Source organism: Nomascus leucogenys, chromosome 12 (assembly GCF_006542625.1).
Source record: "Nomascus leucogenys isolate Asia chromosome 12, Asia_NLE_v1, whole genome shotgun sequence".
Lineage (NCBI taxonomy): Eukaryota > Metazoa > Chordata > Mammalia > Primates > Hylobatidae > Nomascus > Nomascus leucogenys.
Genome location: NC_044392.1, coordinates 12,433,267 through 12,455,598, shown reverse-complemented (window position 1 = coordinate 12,455,598; position 22,332 = coordinate 12,433,267). Strand labels below are relative to the sequence as shown.

Below are 22,332 nucleotides of genomic sequence, written 5' to 3'. Positions count from 1 at the left end.
ATTTCAATCTTGCTGCTTGTTATTGGTCTGTTCAGGGTATCTAATTCTTCCTGATTTAAGCTAGGAGGGTTGTATTTTTCCAGGAATTTATCCACTTCTTCTAGGTTTTCTAGTTTATGTGCATAAAGATGTTCATAGTTGCCTTGAATGATCTTTTGTATTTCTGTGGTGTCAGTTGTAATATTTCCTGTTTCGTTTCTTAGTGAGGTTATTTGGATTTTCACTCTTCTTGGTTAATCTTGCTAATGGTTCATCAATTTTATTTTATTTTATTTTATTATTTCTTGTGACACGGTTTTGCTCTGTCACCCAGGCTGGAGTGCAGTGGTGCAATCATGGCTCACTGCAGCCTTGACCCCCCAGACTCAAGCGATCTTCCCACCTCAGCCTCTGGAGTAGCTGGGACTACACACACATGCCACAACGCCTGGCCAATTTTTATATTTTTGTCGAGATGGGGTTTCACCAGGTTGCTAAGGCTGGTCTCAAACTCCTGGGCTCAAGTTATCCTCCTGCCTCAGCCTCCCAAAGTGCTGAGATTACAGGTGTGAGCCACTCCCTCTGACCCACTGGGGACCATTTTACAGGCTACCTGCCACAGGTTCTGGGCAGATAATACAATAAAAGACCACTATGCTGAGCAGTGACAAGTTGAGTCTAAAAAGTGATCATTATAATTCAAACCAGACAAACAATACAAACAAGCTGAACCTGTAGAAAAATCTTGAGATTATAATCATACCACAATGAGGATGTTAATATCAAATGTGCTAACAGATGGCAGTAATGCATACAGGTTTTAAAAATATGTTTTTATTAAATACAAAACAGATAAAAATGATATTTATAAAATATATGTTAGCTCTAAAGACGAGTAGTAAAATTAACATACATGAATGTGCTATCCAACGTAAGAGAAGGCTCCAATGCTACCCTCTTCTGTCCTCCTCTAGAGGTGGTCACCATTATGCTGAATTTTGTGATAATTATTCACTTGTTCTTCATTGTTTTATCAGAGATGTCCATATTCCTACACAAGATACTGTTGGTTTTCCCTGCCTTTGACTTTGTATCAATGGAATCACGGTGTAGGTATTTCTCTGTGATTTGCTTCTTCCTCTAGAGATTATGTTTCTGAGATTTATCCACTTGATGCTTTCATACTGATGTTTTTCAGTTCCAATCAAACTTCACCAAGCTCTTCATATATTGTCCTAACACAGGAACAAACTCAGTTTTATCATTTGAGCCACCAGCTTTCTCTTGTACAACATGGTATGACTATACTATTACACAACTCATCTATGTATGGATGGATGGACATTTGGGTTAGTTCCATCTTTTTGCTACATAAATAATTCTGCTGTGAACATCACTTTACTTTTTTCCTGGTACACTTGTGCAAAACTTTCTTCAGGGGATACACCCGGGAAAGGAACTGTTGGATCACAGGCATATCAGCTTTAAGAGACAATGCCAAATTGTTTTCCAATTTGGTTACAGTGATTTACACTCCTATCAGCAGTTGTTCCAAATCCTATCCAATATTTGATAATGTCTTTTTTATTTTTGCCAATCTGGAAGGCATAAAATAGAATTTCATTGAGGTTTTGATTTGCATTTCCCATGAGTTGTAATATGTTTTACTGCATTGCTAAATGCTATCCAATGATCAAATGAGACTCTGAACTCTGTACTGAAGTTTTTGCCATTATCCATGCAACTATTTACAAGTTGTTGTTACTTTAACATCACACCTGTGCAAATTATTTGGTTAAAAGTCAAATACGTACCTGTGAAACACAATAAAGCAAAAAAAAAAAAAAAGGCAAATGCAAAGAATCAAAACTTGTGATAACTTAGTGTCATGCCTGGGTTGCAAGGTGGGATAAGACACAGTCAAATGTGAATAAAGCAAATAATTTTCATGGACATTGCACTCCTTATATATTTATTTGGGCATATTATGTGAAGGTGGAAGGTGTTGTAAAGGAATTAAGGGGAAAGTGAGTCACGTGTATCTAGTTTATGTATAATCTTTACTGCCCTAAGGGATGTCCAAGGAAAAAAGGGGTGGACCATTGGGAGTTGGACACATTTTGTTTCTGACGCAGAGCTCAGCAGATGGTGGTGCTGTCAACATCATAAATAGAATTTGCATACTCGGACATCAACAGTGAGGTGGTAATAAAGGAATTACTTCCTCTAGATGTTACTCTTTGTTGTCAATTTTGGATTGCAAACACAGTAAAGTTGGGATTGATTACAATGTTAAGCTTAGTGAGATCTTGATTGGACAAGAAACACGTTCCAAGACAAGGCAAAGGTCCTAGTGTAAAACCAGCTGCAAATGAGCAAGAAATCATGTGATCAGTGTCAGCTGGCAGCAGTCTGTTCTTGGAGGCGGAGCTGAAGAAACGGAACCTGCCAAGAATTTGGGTTCACCACGGGATCAGGCTGGATCCCTGGTGTCTGAGTTGGCCTCATTTGAGATGGAGTTGAGTGTTGACAGAACAATCAGTGGGAGCTGGGTGTTTCTAATGTTGCACTTTAAGTTTCTCTGTCAAAGTTAGCACAGACGATAGATCAAGATGACGTTTACTCATGAATTGTTGGGATATAAATTTATATTTTTCAAAGGAAATTTAAGATATCAACAACTTAAATATGTTCCTATTTTTGACCATGTAATTCTACCCGTAAGAACCTGCCCAATCAGTTGGGTTACTGTAGATGAAAGTAAAATCATTCAAATTATCTCAAGAAACATTAAGAGGCTATACAGACACAGAAACCCAGGAAAGTCTAAGCACCCCAGCCTTAAGTGCACAGACCTGGGAGCAGCTATGGGTTTGGTCACCCCTGGGACGGCATGGGTTTCTCAGTGTGCTACCTCTATTCACAGGACTTGGTTCCCCTCCTTTCCGCTCTAGCTTTTCTTTACCATAGGACTGTCTTATTTCGTTTCTACAGCCCAGTCACCTCCTGGTAACACCACCTGTTGACTCTCAGCATTTCCTTGTTTGAACTCTTGATTGGTTAGATTATCTTTCCAAACGACGCAAGTAAGAGGTCTTTGGCCAGTTTATGGATTGGCTGCCCTGGGATCAGATGACCTCCCTGGTCCAATCAGCTGAGGCTAAGGCTAAGAAGGGACAGCTCACCCATAGCTGCTCAATGGGGCGGTTTCCCTTGCAAAAGACGAGCGGCGTGAACGAGCAAACACTGTGATGGAAATCTCTAGAAAAAGACTCGGAAAAGAGTCAGAGATAGGGACTAGGAAGTGCCTGAAAGTGCGCTTGCAGCGCGAGCGCGCACACACGATATCCAACCACAAAGTACAATGACTTGCTGCTTAGGTGTGCCACAATGAGCAGCGAAGGCACTGACTTTGAAGGCTATTGGAAAACAAGAGCAAATGCTCACAAAATAATATTCCATGAAAAAGGGCTATAAAACCGCATATATCGAATGATCAGAATTTCCAAAGAAAAAAATTGCATATTTTAAAATTTGGACGGGAAAGCTAACAGGCTAGTGGTGAGATAACTGGCGGTATAAAAGTGCTTCTTTATTTGGTCATACAGCTTTCAAATGTTGCTTAACGAACAGATAGCATTTTTATAATCAGAGGAAAGACTCAGTATTAAAGTGCGCGTCCCATCATTGCAACCGGGCCCTCGGGCAGCCAGCTCTCTCTTGCCGCGCGCCCGGCTCTCAGGCCCTGGAGCTCGGCCTGCCCACCTTCTCCCGGCGCGGGCCCTGCTCCTTTTCCGGCCGCCCTCGCTCCGCCCCTTCGCCTCTCTCCGCGCTCCCTCTCTCGCTAATGGAAGGCGCTTTTCGTGAAGACCCGGGTTTTTACAGCACTTCGCTTTTCTAACCACCAACAGTGCACGTTTGTTCGCAGGGCCAGCAAGGAGAGCCCCGTCCGCCGCCTTCCGAGCCTGCGGACTCCACCCGGCCCGACCTCCCCAGGCATGGCGCCGCTGCGCTTCTCCGCCAATCTGTCCTGGCTATTCCCCGAGCTCCCCGGCCTCCCCGCGCGGCTGCGGGCCGCGGGCAGCTCGGGCTTCGAGGCCGTCGAGGTGGCCTGGCCCTACGCGGAGCCGCCTGAGGCGCTGGCGCGCGCCGCGCGAGAAGCGGGTCTGCGGCTTGTACTGATCAACACGCCCCCGGGTGCGCCGCGGGCCGGGAGGGCTGTGGGGAGGGGGCCGGGGAGTGCCCGAGCCGGGGGCTGAGGCCCGTTCTCTCTGCAGGAGACCAAAAGAAGGGGGAAATGGGTCTGGGGGCCGTCCCCGGGAGACAGGCGGCCTTCCGAGAGGGACTGGAGCAGGCCATGCAGTACGCCAAAGCCCTGGGCTGTCCCAGGTACCCCGCTCCACCCCACCCCCACCCCCTGTGACCCATGACCCTGCTGCAGGTTCAGGGAGTCGAGGACGCCAGATCTGAGACGCTCAGAAGTCTGAGCCCACTGGTTTATCTCTGCCTTTGCGGTCCTGGTCCTTTGTAAATTGCCTTTTGTATTTTATCTGTCTTATGCCAGTCTGTCTGCCACTCTTTCATGCTCACCCCATGCTGGGATCCCATGCTGGGAGCTCAGTCTGCCTAGGGAGATAGGAGAGTAAATATATACGGTGATCCATTTGAGGACAGGCCTATTCCAGGAAGCTGTGGGAGCAGGGTAGGCACCTAACTCTGTCTGGATCAGAGAAAGCTGCTTACAGGTAGTGATGCTTGGACGGTCTTCAAGGAGTGGGCATTGCTTGATGGGCAGGAGGTAGAGTATTCCTGGCAAGGGTGCTGTGGCAAGAGGAGGCCTGGTATATTTGGCAGCGTTCCTGAGGCTGGACATGTATGTAGCCTGTCGGGGTGGGGAGGCCTGGAATGTCTGCTTGGAGCTGAATGTGGCTGATAAGATCAGGGGATGATGGGAGGAGGTGGGCTGATTCAAATGTCAAATCCTGCAGAGACCAAACAGGCTCAGAAGGAACTGGCAAGAGGGGATCACTACTGGTCAATCATGGGGACAGAAAACAGATGGGAAGAGGCTAAGAAGTAGATGCTAGGAGAGGAAGTAGAGACAGCAGCTTGGAATACCTGAGAAGGGCAAGCAAAGGTCAGGACAATTTTTAAAGGTGAGAATTTAGCAGGTTATAGGTTGAGGAGAAGGACTGAGGGAAGGAAAGGTTTTGGGAAGTACTGGAGGCAGGGGGCGGTGGGTGGACGCTGAGGTGTCTGGGAAAGGGCTTGCCCCTCGGCCGTCACTGAAGTGTCTCTGAAAGTGCCGGGATACCTGGGCATCGTGACCCAGGTGCCATGGACTGGAGACCTGGGGAGACAGACGAGGGCTGGCACAGTCAGGGAATCCTGGAAGAGGTGCAGAGAGAGCCAAGGGAGGCAAGGCCTCCAGTCCATCTTCCCCGCAGGATCCACCTGATGGCTGGCCGAGTACCCCAGGGGGCTGATCGAATAGCAGTCAAGGCTGAGATGGAGACCGTTTTTCTGGAGAACCTGAGGCATGCAGCTGGGGTTTTGGCTCAGGTGAGAAAGGTGGAAACACACGTGTACTTACATGTCTCTGTGGGTGTGCGGAGGAGGGGGTGCACAGTGGGGACAGCATGTGAGGCTGCCAGCCTAGGTCAGAGGGACAGGTGAGGGCCTTGACCAGACTGACTGATGGGGGACAAACTTGGGAAGGAGCTCTATTCACAGCACCCGACATGCTGCTAGGAGGACCTCGTGGGACTGCTGGAGCCCATCAACACCCGCATCACTGACCCCCAGTACTTCCTGGACACGCCCCAGCAGGGTACGACCCCAGCCCTGTGTCTCCTTCTGTCCCTTTTGATTCCTGTGCTCTTGAGGCTCACGGTCCCCTCCCTGGCTTCTCTTACAGCAGCCACCATCTTACAGAAGGTGGGAAGACCCAACCTCCAATTACAAATGGTAAGTGGAAGGGGGTACTTCGCAGATTGGGAGGAGGGCAGGGCCTGTGGTCTCGGACTGTAGTATCCTCTTCCCTAGGACATATTCCACTGGCAGATCATGGATGGGAACCTGACAGGAAACATCCGGGAGTTCCTGCCCATTGTTGGTGAGAGGACCTTCCTTTGCCCTCCCACCCTTTCAATCCCCACATCTGTCCTTCAGGCCCCGGCAGGAGCCTGGACCCCACATTTGTCCACATCTGTCCCCAGGGCATGTGCAGGTGGCACAGGTCCCAGGCCGAGGGGAGCCCAGCAGCCCCGGAGAGCTGAACTTCCCCTATCTGTTTCAACTGCTGGAAGATGAAGGCTACAAAGGCTTTGTGGGCTGCGAGTATCAGCCTCAAGGTGAGACGTGGCCCTGGGGAAGGGAGCTCTGGAGGGACCTGGACAGGGGCTGTTTTCTCCTTGTGGGCTGAGGTGCCGAGGCCTCCCTCTCCCTGCAGGAGACACAGTAGAGGGCTTGAGTTGGCTACGTTCATACTGGGATAGGCGGGGCCACCCAGAGGCTGGCCAGTGAGGGCCTGCACAGCACCCACGTGCCTCCAGACAGCGAGTGAGATCCCATCTCCTCCTCTGCATTAAAGATGACCTGCTGAACATTGTCATATGTCTCTCTTATGGGGTGGTGGGACACATAGTGTCTAACACTTCAGTTTTTCTGCTGCTTCCCTCCCATTGAGAAACCAGTGCCAGGGTTGCTGTGAAGATGGGAGAGCTTCTGAACCCACCTTCTCATTAAAGGATGAGAAACCCAGGGTCCGAGAGCAAAGGGACTTGACGGTGGCCACAAGTGCTTCAAAGGCAGAGCTGGGATTGGAACCCAGGTGTCATCTCGATGGGAATGTCCATCAGTGACGTCCAAGTGGGAAGTGAAGACCCAAGGGCTCAAGGGATACAGGTGGCTGACAGTGATCAAAGGCTAGGGGGCAGGATTCAGGCAGAGGAGCTCTAGGGGGTGAGTGTTTGCCACCCTGTGTGAACTCCCGAGACTCTACTGGGGGTCCGAAAGGAGTACCCCAGAAGGGCCCAAGGGGTCCTCGGGGTTGACCTGACCCTCTGGAGTCCTGGATGGGTCAGTAGCTGTGGGTGTTTGGGAAGGGCGGTTCCTGCTGCCAGGCTGGGGCAGCAGACCCCCAAGACACAGTTACAAAGCCTTTGGTGTCACTCAGTGTCTGGCTTGCCCTGGAGCCCAGAAGGGCTGGTCAGTCCTGCCTCTGGCAGGCAATCTTGTAGGCCCATGATTCAAGGAACAGTGACATTCAGTGGTCCAGTCCACTCCCTCAGAGGAGGCGGGTCCAGAGGGTGAAACAGGCTGTGTTGATGACAGACTCCAGGTGGTGGTAGGTGGAGACCAGTTGGGCAGGGGGGCTCTCGCTGTCCTGGGGCTGTACTGGGAAGGGCTCTCGGAAAACCACTGTCAGAGACTGGGGAACACAGTGGGGGTACACTGGTGAGAGGAGGGCATGGGTGGGGACAGGAGGCACGGCTCAGGGTGGGCACCCCAACCTCAGCAGGCTCCGAGGTGGAGTATTTGGGGTACGGCCTCCCATGAGGCTGACACAAAGCCCCCCACTCATTCTCACCGTCTTTCCTAAGTGGGAGTCCAGAAACACTAGCACAAAGCAGTCAGTGAACTTCTGATTCAGCACAACCTGCAGTGAAAGATGAGGAGGGGCCTGAGGTCTGTCGCCCCTGAGGTGACACAGACCCTACAGACCCTCCCACAGGGCATCCTGAGGTGAAGGGAGGATGAGGAGAGGCCTACTTCCATCTCCACATCTCACCCCGCCTGCACCCTGAGGTCACATAAGACCATGTCTCCAAATTGAGCCTCAGTCCTCATCCTCGCTGGCTTGCCGGTCAGCCTGTCTGAGCTGCGTCAGAATGAGGGGTAACAGTTGATCCTGGAGGCCCCACACAGAGCCTGGCACACTGAAGCCAATCAATGGAGAGTGCTGTACCCCTGGCACAACCTCCTTGCCTCCTGTCCTGGGACTCCTCTCTGACCACCCCTGGGATTGTCCTGTCGTCCCCTTATGTCGTCTGCTCCCTAACACTCTGCTTGGTGATCCACCCCGGGATGATTTGCTCTCCCAAGGCTTCAGTTACCGCCTGTTCACAGAGCTGCTGCCTAGGACTCTCCTGAGCTCAAATTCCTGATGCCCACAGACCTTGCAGACAGTGAAGGGCCTTATGGACCCCAGACTCAGCTTGCCCCAAGCTGGGCTCGTCAGCCTTCCCCAAAACCCACTCCTGCTCCAGCCTTCCGATCACCCGCAGGGGCACCCCCCTCTATTCACAGCCGCCGACACTACTGCAGCCTCATCCTAACTGACCTCAACTTCTCTGGGAGACCCTTCCTGCACCCTGAAATGAATCCTCTGCACAAGCACTGTGCTGCAGGACCCCTCACCTGGCTCCACCTCCTACTTTCTCACTTGAAGTCTTCTCTTGTATTGCCTCCTCTCTTGAACCTCAGCTCTGGCCGGGCCCATCTCTGCAGGCTCCTTAATGCCCCATGCTCGTGTCCACCATGACAGCTCTCTCTACCTGTCCTTTACAGCAGTGCTTTCATGCCTCAGTGTGCACACGAATCACCTGGGGAGACTGTCAACCTGCAGATCCCGAATCAGCAGTCTGAAATGTGGCCAGAGAGCCTGCATTTCAGCAAGTTCCCAGGTGCTGCGGCTGCTGGTCTGTGGACCACACTTTGAGTAACAAGGCTTCAAAGCCCAAGGGGTCCTTTCTGGGGCTCCAGCCTACTGACGAAGTTCTGAGAGCTCCTTGGGTTGTCAGTGCCAGAGCCTAGCCCTCAGGATCTCAAGCCAAGGCTTGTATTCTTGGTGAGTCTTTGAGGGCAGAGCTGCTCAGAGAATCACATGCTGTAGCTCGACGCCCAGTACTGGAAGGGTTTTACATGTATCTGTGTAGTCCCATTCTGTCTAGGCCTCCCTCCAGAGCAGAGCTTGTTTGGTCAGGCTGAGGGGTGCATCTATTTGGTGAGGATTTCTGCTGTGTTTCCCTTTTCAGAGGAAGCTCAAGGGGACTTACCAGGTACTGAGTTCCCAAGTCTGGGCTTTGGAAATGGCGACAGCTCTGGGGGAAGCGGCTTAGGAGAACTTTGATCAGGCTCTGGTACCAGGAGACCGTCATGGATAGGAAGCAGTCCTGGGGGAGGAGCCACAGGCCTGAGTCTTCTGTGCCAGTCACCTCAGATTCGTGTGCCCTCTGCCCTGGCTGCCAGTGGAATTCCTGGCACCTATCCCAGCTCTTTCGGGAGCCCACAGTTCCTTACCAGCTGGGGGTCAATGTCCCCAATGGATTTGGCATGGACTGCTTCTAGGAGTTCCTCCAGCTCTGCCAGGGCCAGGCGCCCCCCTAGCCGCAGCCGATCAGGCCCTGGTGGCTCCAGCAAGAAGAGGCGCTTCCAAAGGGTGTCCCGACGGCAGTGCCCTCCAGCCAGCCGCACCAGCTGAGCCAGCCGTGCTCGTGCCATGCCCACCTCTGCAGCCAGTGGTGGGAACAGAGGAGCTGGTCCAGGCGCTAGAACAAGCCCTGAGGCCTCCCCAGGGCTGCCAGCTGAACTCCCAGGAGCCTCTGGCTCAGGGGGCAGTCTGGGTGGCTTCCGGAAGCGGCGCATGTCAGCAGTGAGCCTGGGGAAGAGCTCTCGCTGGCTGGTGAGCACCACGAAGAACTGTAGCCTGGGGTGGGGAGCAGGGCAGGAGAGTGGCGGTTATAGCAAGAGACACACAGGGCAGGGTGGGGCAGGCTGGGAAATGGGCATGTTCAAGGTAGGGGATCTGCTGACCGCAGAACGTGCCGCTCAGCCTCTCCTTGCTCCTCAAAGGGTGCAGCACAGTGACAGACAAGCAGAGACACATCAAAGTCATCCTGGTGGCGAAGTCCCTCAGAGTCCAGGTAGGAGCCAGAGCTGTGCAGGACAGGTTGGGGAGATGTCAACTCTGGGGTTCTAATGAAACAAACCTCACCCCTGCCCAAGAAAACACTGATCTCCCTACTGCAAGTATGTCCCAACCCCAGCTCCTGCAGTGTGCATGCTGGATGCCCCTCCCAGCCTTTTACCTATGCCATGCCGACACCAGGGCATACTCATTGTGTTCTGGGCCCCCTGGCCGCGCCATTCGCAATGGCTTCATGTGGTAAGAGCTGGCATGGTCAGCCACGTAGTTGTACAGCTGGTGGGCAGCAATGAGTGGTGTGGGGAGCTCCAATGTCCCTGAGGGATAAGTAACAGGAGACAGCAGACACTAAGCCTAGGAGAGACACACTGATCTGGTGGGGCACAGGGATGGGAGTCTTTAAGGCTCTGACTGGCAGACAGAGTGGGTCTGCTTTCCTTAGGAGCTCCTGCATTCCTGTGGAACACTGAGACGGGACAAAAGTGAGCAGGGGACATGTGACATGGGGTCCAAATTCTGGTAAGAAACAGACACAGGACAGAAACATGGGGACATGGTATGTGTGACATGAGATGATTAACAACATGGGACCACTTGTCCAGGGAGGTGGTCCCACCAGCCCTGACCCGGAGGCACCTGTGGCCTGTTCTTTTTTGGGTTCACTGGCTTGTCCTTGGGCACTGACCCTGGTAAATGTGATTGCGGCCGAAGTGGGGTCCGTCAGGGTGGTGGGCCAGGAAGTGTCGCAGGAAGGTGGTGAGGTGGTAGCCGTGCCGCAGCACCAGGTGGGCGCCTAGCACGTGCTGGTGCACGAGGCGCAGATGGAAGTCATAGCTGAACGAGTGCACGTGCATCAGGTCCCGCACCTTGTCACACTCCTCTGTGAACAGCATGGACAGCTGGGGAGGCAGCAGCAGGAGACAGGGTTAAGGTGTGGCTGCACTGGCTGCCCAATACACATTTTCCTCCTTCCGTGGGAAGAAGCGCAAGATTTCCCCTGCTGCTGTGGCCCAGTGGAACGCCCTCTGCCAGAATGATTTCTGTGGGAAGGCCTCCCCATTCTAGCCTCCCTTTTTCATACTGTATTTTAACTATTTCCATGAAACTAGGGCCATTGTCAGAAACTGGGCCATTTTGCTCTATCCCAGATTCCACCAGGGTCTGCCACAGACTCTAGATGACTACAGGCCAGACCAGGCGCTGTGCTGCCTCAGGGCTACAGCTGAACACGCTTTGGATGACCGATGGGGTCAGCCTGGTAGTGAGTGCAGTCACGGCACCAGGATGAGCACTGACCTAGCCAGGCCATAGCAGTGGATCAGTCACTGGGGCAGCCCGCCCACTGCATTACTCTACTGCCCAGCAAATGGGACATGGAGCCATGCTGCCCACAGCACACTGGGGTGCACTGACTGTGCCCGCAGCTCATCCACATACCTGTGAGTTGACAGCCTGCCCCATTGGGATTCGGGAACATTCCAGGGCAAACTGTTTGACACAGAAGTAACAGCCCTGGAGGGAAGGTGAAGATGAGATCAGGAAGGTGAGAGACAGGTGGGTCTGGTTGTCTCCACTCAGTGCTCCTCCTGCTTACCTGGAATGCCAGTTCCATGAGGATGATGCCCCCAGGCAGTGCCCGCTGCAGGTGGTAGGTGGTTACTGGAGAGCTAGTGCTCTGAAGAAAGGAAAAAGGGGGCAAGGTTTGGGGGCTCACCAGCCTCGAATCAGTAGGGTGGAAGTCCCCTGGACCCTGACTTTAATGGTGTCAGTCTGGGATCAGTGACCTCGGTACATCACTCAGGGTCAATGACCTCAGGCTGTGGGAAAGTAATTCAGCATCAGCAACTTTACCATTACATGACAAGTTACCTTGGGGCTCCCATCAGTCTTGGTTTTAGGGCAGGAGAAGGAGCCTCGACCCTCTGTTCCAAGGACAGCCATGGCCCGTGGCCGGCTGGTGCTGTAGAAAAGGAGGGATAAGAGGATGAGGCAGGCTAGTGGCATGCAGTCATGGTGATCAGATCCAGAATCCGTTTTATATGGAATCATTTTGCAAGGGAGGAAACAGGCCCACAAAGGTGCCACTGTGAGTGGCAAGGCTGGGCTCTCTCCATAGCAGCTGCTGCTTCAAGGGAGGCAAAAACAGTGCTCAGTGGGGAGGTGGAGACTAAGCCTCTCTGCTACTGAGAGGGTGCGTGCTGGGCAGGCGAGAGAAGGGGGAGGGTGATGCCTGTCTACAATTTGATTAGGAAAATTCAAGGAGATGCTTGATGCCTGCTTAGGTACTTTCCTCTGAGAGGGCAAAGCTGCTGTCTTTTGATTGGGGGATGGCAGTTCCAGGCTTTCAGAGGCCTACTGCTCGTCACAGTTTAGTGCAGAGGATAGGGGAGAAGGGAAGCAGGGAAGGGACTGGGAAGAAGGGACAGAACAGAAGGGGTTGGGGGGACCCACTCACGCCAAGGGGCTATAAACTGCCAGAATTCTTGCTGGTGGTCAAAACCTCTGGTGGAAAAAATGTCCCACTTAAACCTCAAGGAAACTGGGACAAGACTTAGTGATTGGTGATTGTTAAAGATTGGTGGGAAGGGAAGGCCTGGCTTTAAATTTTGCTGTAGAAACATTTTTTTTTTAACCCAGTGTCTAAAGGAATTCAGATTTGGGGGGAAGAGCATAACTGATGGCAAGTGTGCAAACTAAAGTCCTTTAGAGAAGCTCCTAGAGCTGGGAACTGGCTGTCAAGGTAGCAAGCTGGGCAGCTCCTCCCCAGGGTAGGAGGGGCCAGCCTGGCCTCTGAGATGGGATCACAGGAGGGGCAGGCACGCCTTCTCTTCCTAATGCCTGGAAGAAAGGGAAACCTGGGGAGTGGAGAGCTGGTCACAGAAACAAGAGAGAGTTGGAACTGGCATTTCTGGACTACTGGCTTGAAAAGGTTCTAACTGAAAACAGAGGAGGGAGAACATGCCTTGATAAACTCACAAATCTGGAGATAGGAAAGTAGCTGTGTGTAAGGTGAACAGCTCATTTTTCGCATACAGCCACTGGGAAAGGGCAGAGAACACAGAATCTGGAGAGGAACATAGAGCAGGGGCCACAAACACGGGAATCTGAGATTTGACGGTAGATGAAAAGGTGGCTGCAGAGTTGTCCCTGAGGTCAGGGGAGATGGAGGTGGCAACAGACAGGCTGCTTACTTCCCAAGACTCAGACCTGTCAGTACTGGCCAGTGGGTGAACATGACCAAGAACAGGCCAAGGACAGTGATGCAAGTAGGCCTAGCACAGAGGTCCTTGGTGAGAAAAGGACTTCCCTGGGCTGAGAACCACATCAAATCTCAGGAGAGGTCAGTGGGATGATGAGGACAGGAATCACTAAGGCCTAGATCCAGAGGCTTAGGAGCATGTACAAGATTCACATGTGCAGGCCAGGCGTGATGGCTCACACCTATAATTCTAGCACTCTGGGAGGCTGAGGTGGGCAGACTGCCTGAGTTGAGGAGTTCAAGACCAGCCTAGGCAACATGGTAATACCCCATCTCTACTAAAATACAAAAAATTAGCCAGGCAGGGTGGCGTGCACCTGTAATCCCAGCTACTTGGGAGACTGAGGCACAAGAATTGCTCGAACCCAGGAGATGGAGGTTGCAGTGAGCCGAGATCGCGCCACTGCACTCCAGCCTAGGTGACAGAGCGAGATTCCATCTCCAAAAAAAATTCACATGTGGGGATGTATGCAAGCGTGTAAGTGTACAAGATGTGTGTGGGCATGAGCTTTGTGAGAATGGATACAGTTGTGTACGAGTGTCATGAGTTCCACAAAGCATACAACTCTGCAGGACACACATGAGGGCTGTGTGAAAGTATCCAAGACCCTCACATGTATGTGAGCCTGGTGGGATGAACATGCAAGGCCCAGCCCAAATTGTCAACATAGGACCTTGTAAAGAGAGGAAGGGCCTATGGGGCCTCACTTGCACTGCAGGAGGAGAAGACAGAAGGGAAAACAGGGACGGGCTTACCTGCGGGCGGGTGAGGGGGGCCGCAGTGGCACCAGCACAAAACCTATGCTCTGCAGATACTGCACATACTGCTGCAGGAAAGCCAAGCTCAGCTCCTTCAGCCAAGGCTCCTCACGGGCTCCCGGGGGCGACACATCCAGGGATTCACAGCTTGTGGGGGCCTCTCGGCTCCCAGACCCTGACTCAGGGCGATGGCGCCGCTGTGAGAGTAAAGATCAGGGAAGACTCTCCCCACTATCAACCATCCTGCTGGGGATGGAGGAGGGGGGTCACTGTGGGGTAAGCAAAGGTCTGCTAGAAGTCTGGGAGTCAGCCTCACCTGCCCGTCAGGGGGTCCAGAGGTCTCTGGGGGCCCATGCAGCCAGGCAGCTGGGTCAAAGAGCATGGCTGTTGCACAGTAATGCACCAGGCGGGATGACTGCTTCAGGGTCTCCAGCTCTCCAGCCTGGGGAAACGGCAGTGAGCATGGAGCAGTGACGGGGCAGGATCACAGATCCTCGAGGAAGATGCAAGCTGGGGTCACTCACACTGATGGGCATGGTGGCTGGGGTGGAACGCTGCTGCCAGGTTACAAACAGGTTTTCCATCTTCATCTGGCGCTCCAGCTCTGAGGGTTGAAGGCACTAGTAGTAGCCCCAGGCATTGTTACCCCCTTCCTCCCAGACTCCACAGATTTCCTGTCCCCGCTGCCTGGCCCAGTATCCTCACCTCTACGCTCTGCCATCTTGATCTCTAGGAACTGTTGTCCATGGTAGGTGACAGGATCAGGAGGTCTGGGCACAGGACCAAGTATGGAGCTGGGGCGGGCAGCCGTGATATCCCTTAGGGCCTCGTCAAAGGGGAATGTGTCCAGGGGAAGAGGACCCCCACCACGAGAGGACCCACTCAGCCGGCCCTGCTCACGGCTCAGAGGGGGACTTGCACTCCGGATGAGGGTCTCCACTTCCATGGTCGGCAGCAGGAATGGGTTTGGCTCCTGAGAGATGGAGCATTGCAATGGGTTCATAGCCTTTGCCCTCGGACCCTCTCTCCCGTCCCAGGGCTTCCTCTCTCAGACCCTCCCTCCCCACGACCTCTGCCCTCAGTCTGTCCCATCTTTCCGGCTTCTGAGATGGTTTTTCCTTTAACTGACCCCTCAGTAGCCAAAACTATAGGAAGAGCCAGAGCAGCAGGCACCTTTTCATCTCGCACGGGGAAGTCCAACTGGCCATAATGATGGAAGAGTCCAAGCTTCTGGCTGAGTAGGCAGAAGATGAGATGTGCTCGTGCATTCTGCCACTGCACCAGGCGAACCAGTGCTCGGCCCAATGCTGCCCCCAGGTCTGGAGCCCAGTTATAGGTCAGCAGCTGTAGCTGGAGGTCAGGGGTCAGGGTCAGTGAGATCATGGAACCCCTCTTCCCACCCAGTCCCTGGCCCCATATTTACCTTCTTGTCCACCACCTCTAGTAGCAAGAGCCTCTGCCGGGGAGCATTTCGCCCTGAGTTCCCATCACCTCCTGGCTCGAAGCGCTGCATGGCTTTGGCAGCTACAGGGTAGGGGAGGGGCATAATAGGGGCCTGGGAACAGATCCCCCTTGATCCCACCCTCCCCTCTGCAAGGTTGGAGACCCCACCAGTTACTCTTAGCCTACCCGCACCCCCGGCCATGCCCTCACCCTGCTGTGTTGGTCTCCTCCACTGCAAGAAGTTCCTTCCCAGAAGCAGCAGACGCCGCTCAGCTGCGGGGCGGGGAGAGGGGCCCAGTTGCCCAGGGGAACAAGGGCCGAAGATCTCTGGCTCTGAACCCCTATTGAAAGGGAGGACAGACAGAAAGGCCATCCATGACACCACTCCCTGGCCTAGCCTTCACCTCCCTGGGCCTTGTTTCCACCTCTCCTAGCTCAACTTCCTCAGGTTTGGCTTCCTATAGGCCCAGCTTTTAGGAAGTCTAGGGGAGTTCCCTTCAATTCTATAGGATCTACACTCACAAATGCTGCTCAAAGATGCGGACACTGGTGTCTCCAGCCATTGAAGTGACCAGTGTGGTGAACTCAGACAGGATGGATGGAAGGAGGAACCGGGACACCATGTGGGCGGAGCTTCTGGACACTGAGGCACAACCTGGGAGACAGAGGAGTCACTGTGGAGCTGCAGGATGGAGGCCAGGCTGGGGTTGGGGGACGGGAGGGGAGGCTGGGGTCTCACCAATCTGAACCATAAACTCCATCCAGCGCTGAGCAACACGGGCAAACACAGGATGAAGGGTCCCCACCTCACCCTCTTCTAGCTGTGTTGTCCGGCGTCTGAAGACAGTGGGAGTAAGAGCCTCATGTCCATACATGACACTTGTATGTTTATACAGACCAAGGCCCATCTGACTTCACAGCCATATCCTCCCAGGGTACACCACCACCACACACATACCTTTGTCTCTGGGCTCCAGAATCGGAGCCTGGTGCCCGCTCAGCTCCACCAGGAGTCCGAACACTCTCGGTTTTGTGACGCCTCCGGCCCCGAGTGTCTTCTGGCCGATCCAGGACAATGTCATCAGTTGTTTTGGGGGAACCCAAATCCCCACATTCTGTTTTACTCTGGGGGCAATGCAGTGAATGAGGAAGGGCTACTAGGAAGAGGAAAGGTTTGGGATGGAGGCACTATGGAACAGCAGTGAGCTAGGAGGATTCAGAGGTCTGGGTTCAGACCCTGGCTTCCCCAGGGGCTGGCTAAGGAGCCTTGGGCAGGTTACTCAACTTTCCTGAGCCTCACCTTCCTCACTGTAAAAGCTCTACTTATCTTGCAAGCTGTTGTGAGGATCCGACAAGAAAAATGGAAGTGAAGGCACATAGTAAGTTAAGGCTCCCTCTACATCAGTGAGAACTGCCACATTCTACAAACTCCAGTCCAAAAGACAGAGCAGTTTTTGTTTTGTTTTTTTTTGAGACAGTGTTTGTGTGTTGCCCAGGCTGGAGTGCATTAACAGGCATGATCACAACGTACTACAGCCTTGAACTCTTGGCCTGAAGCAAAATCCTCCCATTTCATCCTCCTGAGGAGCTGGGACTAAAGGTACATGCCATGGTGTCTGGCAGGACAGAGCAGTTTTATATGAAAGGACACTGTGGCAAGGCCTATGGGGGACTGGGAGGCAGGAGGGAGTGTAGGAGGAGCTAGGAGGCAGGCAGAAAGATAGATGCCCACTTCACCACTTCCTCCCATTACCAGCATATCCCAGAAGCTACGCCGGCCCGCTTTGCTGGGTGGAGTCACAGGCTCCCCAGGGACAGGGGCAGGGGGAAAGGTGCTAGCTCGGCCTGCAGAGCTCTTAGTTTCCAACGATCCGTTCCTGAGACTTCCTGTGGACATCAGACATTACAGACACCCATCACTGATTATCAATCCCCATTCTAGAAAACTGAACCTCAAGAGTGGTATGACAGTGACTTGCCACCTACTCTACCTGTCAGTAAATGACAGTATATACAACTAACTGATAGTGTGCTGCCGCATGTGTTTGTGTGAAGTGAGCCTCTGATGCAATAGCCCTCTCTAAGTGGGTGAGCAGCTGCATCCGTTCACTGCTGCCAGTGTAGCACCTGGATGAGGCACAGACAAGCTCACGGACAACTGTGAATAAGTGGTTCTGATGTAGTAGTTCTCTGTCATGCTTCCCCTAAACCCCACCTTTGCACCCTCACCTGCCACACTGTCCTGCTTGGATCTGTGACATTCTCTGGGCCTCCTGACTTGCATACCTGTGGGTGTGTCCTCTGTACACAGTGAAGCTGGCAGCAGCTGAAGCTCGATGATGGCATCGGCCAGGGCCTGGCGAGCTGCTCCTCGGAGTTTCTCCTCCAGCTGCACAATACTAATGTTCCCCTTTTCCCACACATCCAGTCGAAGCCGTGGGGCCCCATTCTGAGCTGGAAGGAGAACGGGGACACTTGAGGGTGTCCCTAGATCCCACTGTACTCACCACCCTTACCTCCCACAGCAATAACTGAACACCTCATCCTCTGACCAAGCTGTCCCACCTGAAGCACTGTCCAGAACAACCGGGCAGCGGATGACCTGGGTCAGTTGCTCAAATTCCTCCTCTCGCAGTGGGTCTGGCGGCCCCGGAGAGGAGGGGGGCCACAACGCCAGTGACAAGGGGGCCCCTCCTTCATCCACAAAAGCTAGAGTGATGCAGGCAACCCCTGGGTAGAAATCCATAGGAAGGCTCAGCTTTGAGACTTGCAGACCACCCCTCCCAAGACCCTCCCCTCAGCTGCAAGCCTGGGAAAGGTCCTCTCAGCAATAGGATGACAAAAGGCTTTCCCTCACCTGGTGGTGCCACAGGCCCGTGCCCTACACCGTACCTTTGCCCCCAGTGCCCTGTCCACCAGGCTTGTTATACAAGTAGATGTCCAAGTCAGGGAGGCCACCCTGTGGTGGGAGTGGATGCTGGGGAAAGAACAGCCACAGAGCACTAAGACCAAGCAAATGGACAAAACCCTCAGGGATGGGTGCCCACAGTGGGGAATGTGGTGCAGGTAGACATGGGAGCACAAGAAGACACAGGCGGGTAATAATGGTCCCCGGGGGGGCATGGGTGTACCCAGGTCCATGGGCAAAAGTACATATAGGGGTATCAGTAGGAAAAGAGTAAGTAAGGGTGTGCGTGGGGCAGGGGGCAGGGGTGCACGAGTGTGGAAAGAGATGAGTGCAATCTCACTTGGAAGTGGTTCCGGCTGTTGCTATCTGTGTACTTGGGAGAGTGCAGGAAGATGAGCAAGTTCTGCCGTAGGTACCATGCCAGAGCTGGAAGCCAGGGCCTGCAGGAGGTGGGTAGGGCCAGATGCAGCACCTCTGAGGGGAGACTTCCAGGGGGCTGGATGAACTGCAGAGTGGGAAGAAGAGGGCAGAGCTGAATGCAGAAGTTCCAGCCTAGACTGTCCCGGCACCTGTGGCTGAGTCTGGGAAGGATGCTGCTGCCTGGAGGGGGGCTGACCTCCACATCAGCTGGTGTCAGCTTGCAGTTCCGAACAAGCATAACTGTGATGACGTCCAGCGTGGCCTCATCCAGGCGCCGACATAGAACTCGCACGAGCTCATCCGTGATCTCAGGACCTTGACACAGCCATGGTGGGAAGGTGGGGACACTGGTAGAGGATCCAGCTACCCCCATAGCAGCCCTAATATGCCAAACTCAATCCCCTGTATACTAGAGGCAGTGTTAGGAGTGCTGGCTCTGGAGGTAGCCAGCACTAGGTTCCAATTCTGCCAAACTACTCGCTATGTGACTGTGGACACTTGAGTTTTACTCTCAAAACCTCTGTGCCTTCATCCATAAAATGAGAATTATAATAGCATCGCCCTCATAGGTTTGTTGCAAGAATTACACTAGAAGTTATTTAATAGTCTCAGCCCAAGACCAGCACATGTTAATTGAGCTATAAATATTAGTTGGAAAATCCAGTTGCCTACTGGACACCTTGGACAAAATATATCCCGAATAACCATCCTCTTCACCCCGAACCCAGTCTGGTATCAGGCCGGTGGCACCACCAGTTCTCCAGCCACCCCAGCTCCGCTTCCCCAAGCTGTGCCTCAATCAACTGCAGTCCTAACCCTGAACATGGCAGAAGCCAGTCCCTTCCCATGCAGCTCCCGCTTGAGGAAAGCCCCGAGCACAGCAGGAACTAGAGGAGGGGCCCAGGACAGAGTAATAGGAGGTTCTAAGGGAAGTCCCAGAGGGTCTGGAGCCTCCAGCTAATATTTATGGCTCACTTAACATGTGCCAGGTCTTGGGCTGAGACTGTTACATAACTTCTAGTGTAATGCTTGCAAGGTTCTAAGAGAAGTCCTAGAGGGTTCTGGAGCCTCATGTGGCCACTCCCCTACCCCCTCCTCAGACCTTACCTGCCTGCCCAACACCATGGACCAGCAGCTGGATATGTCTGTCCACTTGGCCCACAGGACGAGCAGCATCTGAACTGCGGCTGGAGGCCATGTCTAAGGGAGAACGAGGACCCTACAAGGAAAACTGTGGTCAGGGCCCCGGCTCCAGAGAGCAAAGGGCAAGGGGCACACAGGGGCATCAGGGAGTGGGAGTGATACATGCCGAGGCTTCCTCAGAGTAGATGGGCTCTTGGCTTCGGGACAGAGCGAGGGAAGGGGGCAGCGCATCCCCTTTCCATGGCCGGTCACTGCAGGATGTCTCTAGGAGCCTGGGAAAGAGCAGCATGTCTTTGGACATGCCTCCTCCCATGCCATCCTTAATTCATGCCCTACTCACCTTCCAAAGGCCACATACCGAAGATAGTACACAGCCTTCGTTGCTCGCTCCTGGTAAACAAACATGTTTTTCCGGTTCACCACAGAGAAGGCATTGAGCACAGAGCGCAGGGCCTGGATGGCTGGGGGAATAATATGGGCTCAGGAAACTGCCTTTTCCAGATTCTTCCCATGCTCACCTGCCCTCTCATGCCAATCACATACCCCGAGAAACCCCCATGCTGGGCCCCATTTTGAGGCGTGAATGGACTCGGATCACAGTTCCCCACACAACGTCACAGGAGAAATGGCCAGGGACAAACTGCATTGTGGCTGCCAGGTACCCTCGGGGTGCACAGCTCTCATCAGCAGCATAATCTGGGTGAGGGGGAACAGGGATTAGAAATGGGACACACTGCCCTCTGCCCTCCACAGACTTCTCACCTGGGAACTGGCCTATTTGTCCTCACTCCTCCAGACTCCTCCCTGACTATTGCAGAGAAATGATGAACATTCTGGGTAACACGACAGGGCCAGGCAGACGCATGCTCTTAGGAACACAGGTCATAGCACAAAGCCTTCTGGAACTATCTCAAGGAGACTTAGAGAAGGAGCTAATGAGAGGTATCAAGGCAGGCAAAGCATGAGGAAATCCTCAAGATCATGCCAAGAGATTCTGACCCTGTCACAATATATGTCAGTAGCACTCTATGTCCTCCAGGGAGTTGCAACAGTAACCTCATTAAAACCAAAAGGGTATGGCTGCTTATGCACACCAGCTGCAGAGGAGGGATAAACTGTGTCCTGGGCTTTGGAAGACAGAAACACCAATAAACCCAAAGGGTAGTGTGGCAGTACACAGGAGCCCATAGCTGCAGTACACAGGAGCCCATAGCTGCAGCACACAGGAGCCCATGGCTACAGTACAATGCCTCATTCGACCCTTTTCAGGTTTCCAGGGAGCCTTCCGGTGAATCAAAGTGGCAGTTTTGTTTCTCAGAGAAGCTGCTGTCAAGTGTGAACAGCACACAGGCTACCCAGGAGGCTGCAGTTTCTGTGTTGAGGCAGAGGCTCTGGAATGGAATACTGGTTGCTAAGGGTTTCAGGGAAAAATTCTGGAGAGACTAAAATGAGGAAGGGCTGTGTCTGGGTTCTGACTGGTCTTACGTCTCAGGACGCCGGAAGTCATTTGAAGTAAAAGTGTTCACCTGTCCTAGCTCATCTTCAATTTGCAGAAGATGCCTTTGAAACCATGGGAGTCCACTAATTATGGGGACTCTGCTTCGATAATGGAGGAGATCCCAGGATGTGCTGAGAGATGCATTCTCCTGGAGATGTCAGAAACATTTGTCTACGACTTGCTGAGAATGTTAAAAATAAGGAGTGGTCTGATTTTACTTTCAAACCAGAGGAGAACTGCAAAGGAATGTTATGGTTCAGCTTTTCCTCTATCCGTTTGGGTGAGAGGTCTTTAGGAGTAAGAGAAGGGAGAAGTGTTGAGTCTTCAGTTACCATCTCGAGTGGATTATCATGTTCCCTTACCATGACTAGAAATCCCAAAGCAGTCCTGTGGCTGCCTGTCTGGAGGAACAGCCAATCAGAAGGCAATTCTACTGGCCTTCAGGCTCCTCTCCTCTGGATTTCTCTTACTTGGGAACTGGCCTGCTTGTCCTCACTCCCCCAGACTCCTCATTCCTGTCTATTTCCCTGCCAGGGAAAGATGGTCATTCTGGGTAACAAGACAGGGCCAGGCAGAGGCAGGCTCTTGGGAAGACAGATCATGGCCTGGTGCCCCTTCAGTGATCTCTCCTCTTCTGTATTCTTCAACCTCTCCCCCCGCCCGGCTCTTTCCCTATAGAATATAAACATGCTCAAGTCTCTATTTTAAAGCTCCTTCCTTGCCCCCATCTTCCTTTAGTTACTGCCATATCTATTTCCTCTGTCTCTTCACTGCCAAGCTACTTGTAAGAGTAGTTATTCTCTGCCCCACTTATCACCCTCTTTCACTTTTCATTTCATCTGCTTTCTATTCCCATCTCTCTACTGAAATTACTTCCATGAAAATCACTGATGAACTCGCAGCAGCAGCCAAGTCCAGTGATCCTTTCCTGTCCTATCCTCCTTGCTCTCTCTCTAGTACTTGGCACTGATGACCAGGTAATGAGGATTCTGCCC

The 22,332-nt window shown here is 52.9% G+C and overlaps 2 protein-coding genes across 9 annotated transcripts in view; one reads left to right on the top strand and one right to left on the bottom strand.

The window, feature by feature from the left end:
* The first annotated feature begins 3,766 nt into the window (after window positions 1–3,766).
* Window positions 3,767–6,584, top strand: HYI (hydroxypyruvate isomerase (putative)). 2 transcript variants are annotated; one of them, XM_003278623.3, is made up of 8 exons: window positions 3,767–4,176; window positions 4,257–4,368; window positions 5,427–5,541; window positions 5,731–5,809; window positions 5,897–5,946; window positions 6,025–6,094; window positions 6,198–6,332; window positions 6,431–6,584. In XM_003278623.3, exons 1-8 carry the CDS (start codon window positions 3,978–3,980, stop codon window positions 6,502–6,504), a joined length of 834 nt encoding a protein of 277 aa, XP_003278671.2. In that variant the 5' UTR covers window positions 3,767–3,977; the 3' UTR covers window positions 6,505–6,584. The 2 variants fall into 2 exon arrangements, with proteins under 2 accessions (XP_003278671.2, XP_030679537.1); XM_030823677.1 differs by having other exon boundaries at window positions 5,731–5,946.
* Window positions 6,583–22,332, bottom strand: part of SZT2 (SZT2 subunit of KICSTOR complex) — a 60,603-nt gene continuing 44,853 nt past the window's right edge. For 5 of the 7 annotated variants that reach the window (XM_030823670.1, XM_030823671.1, XM_030823675.1 and 2 more), the window contains 30 exons: window positions 20,383–20,535; window positions 20,180–20,300; window positions 20,006–20,111; window positions 19,804–19,915; window positions 18,893–19,011; window positions 18,617–18,781; window positions 18,261–18,345; window positions 17,934–18,098; window positions 17,655–17,822; window positions 17,122–17,255; window positions 16,327–16,493; window positions 16,108–16,205; window positions 15,891–16,023; window positions 15,579–15,709; window positions 15,349–15,449; window positions 15,099–15,275; window positions 14,631–14,898; window positions 14,450–14,529; window positions 14,242–14,367; window positions 13,923–14,122; window positions 11,777–11,867; window positions 11,502–11,582; window positions 11,345–11,419; window positions 10,593–10,806; window positions 10,071–10,224; window positions 9,796–9,918; window positions 9,283–9,688; window positions 9,039–9,155; window positions 7,571–7,639; window positions 6,583–7,411 (listed from right to left, as the gene is read on the bottom strand). In XM_030823670.1, the coding sequence (XP_030679530.1) occupies window positions 7,268–7,411; window positions 7,571–7,639; window positions 9,039–9,155; window positions 9,283–9,688; window positions 9,796–9,918; window positions 10,071–10,224; window positions 10,593–10,806; window positions 11,345–11,419; window positions 11,502–11,582; window positions 11,777–11,867; window positions 13,923–14,122; window positions 14,242–14,367; window positions 14,450–14,529; window positions 14,631–14,898; window positions 15,099–15,275; window positions 15,349–15,449; window positions 15,579–15,709; window positions 15,891–16,023; window positions 16,108–16,205; window positions 16,327–16,493; window positions 17,122–17,255; window positions 17,655–17,822; window positions 17,934–18,098; window positions 18,261–18,345; window positions 18,617–18,781; window positions 18,893–19,011; window positions 19,804–19,915; window positions 20,006–20,111; window positions 20,180–20,300; window positions 20,383–20,535 (4,283 nt within the window). In that variant the 3' untranslated portion in view covers window positions 6,583–7,267. The remainder of the gene's footprint in view (window positions 7,412–7,570; window positions 7,640–9,038; window positions 9,156–9,282; window positions 9,689–9,795; window positions 9,919–10,070; window positions 10,225–10,592; window positions 10,807–11,344; window positions 11,420–11,501; window positions 11,583–11,776; window positions 11,868–13,922; window positions 14,123–14,241; window positions 14,368–14,449; window positions 14,530–14,630; window positions 14,899–15,098; window positions 15,276–15,348; window positions 15,450–15,578; window positions 15,710–15,890; window positions 16,024–16,107; window positions 16,206–16,326; window positions 16,494–17,121; window positions 17,256–17,654; window positions 17,823–17,933; window positions 18,099–18,260; window positions 18,346–18,616; window positions 18,782–18,892; window positions 19,012–19,803; window positions 19,916–20,005; window positions 20,112–20,179; window positions 20,301–20,382; window positions 20,536–22,332) is intronic. The other 2 variants (XM_030823672.1, XM_030823673.1) reach the window with 1 other exon arrangement.

Coding starts and splice junctions, on each gene's coding strand:
- HYI (XM_030823677.1), top strand. CDS start 3,978: ATGGCGCCGCTGCGCTTCTCCGCCAATCTGTCCTGGCTATTCCCCGAG. Junction 5,542..5,730: donor CAGCTGGGGTTTTGGCTCAG/GTGAGAAAGGTG, acceptor ACATGCTGCTAG/GAGGACCTCGTGGGACTGCT. Junction 6,095..6,197: donor GGAGTTCCTGCCCATTGTTG/GTGAGAGGACCT, acceptor ATCTGTCCCCAG/GGCATGTGCAGGTGGCACAG.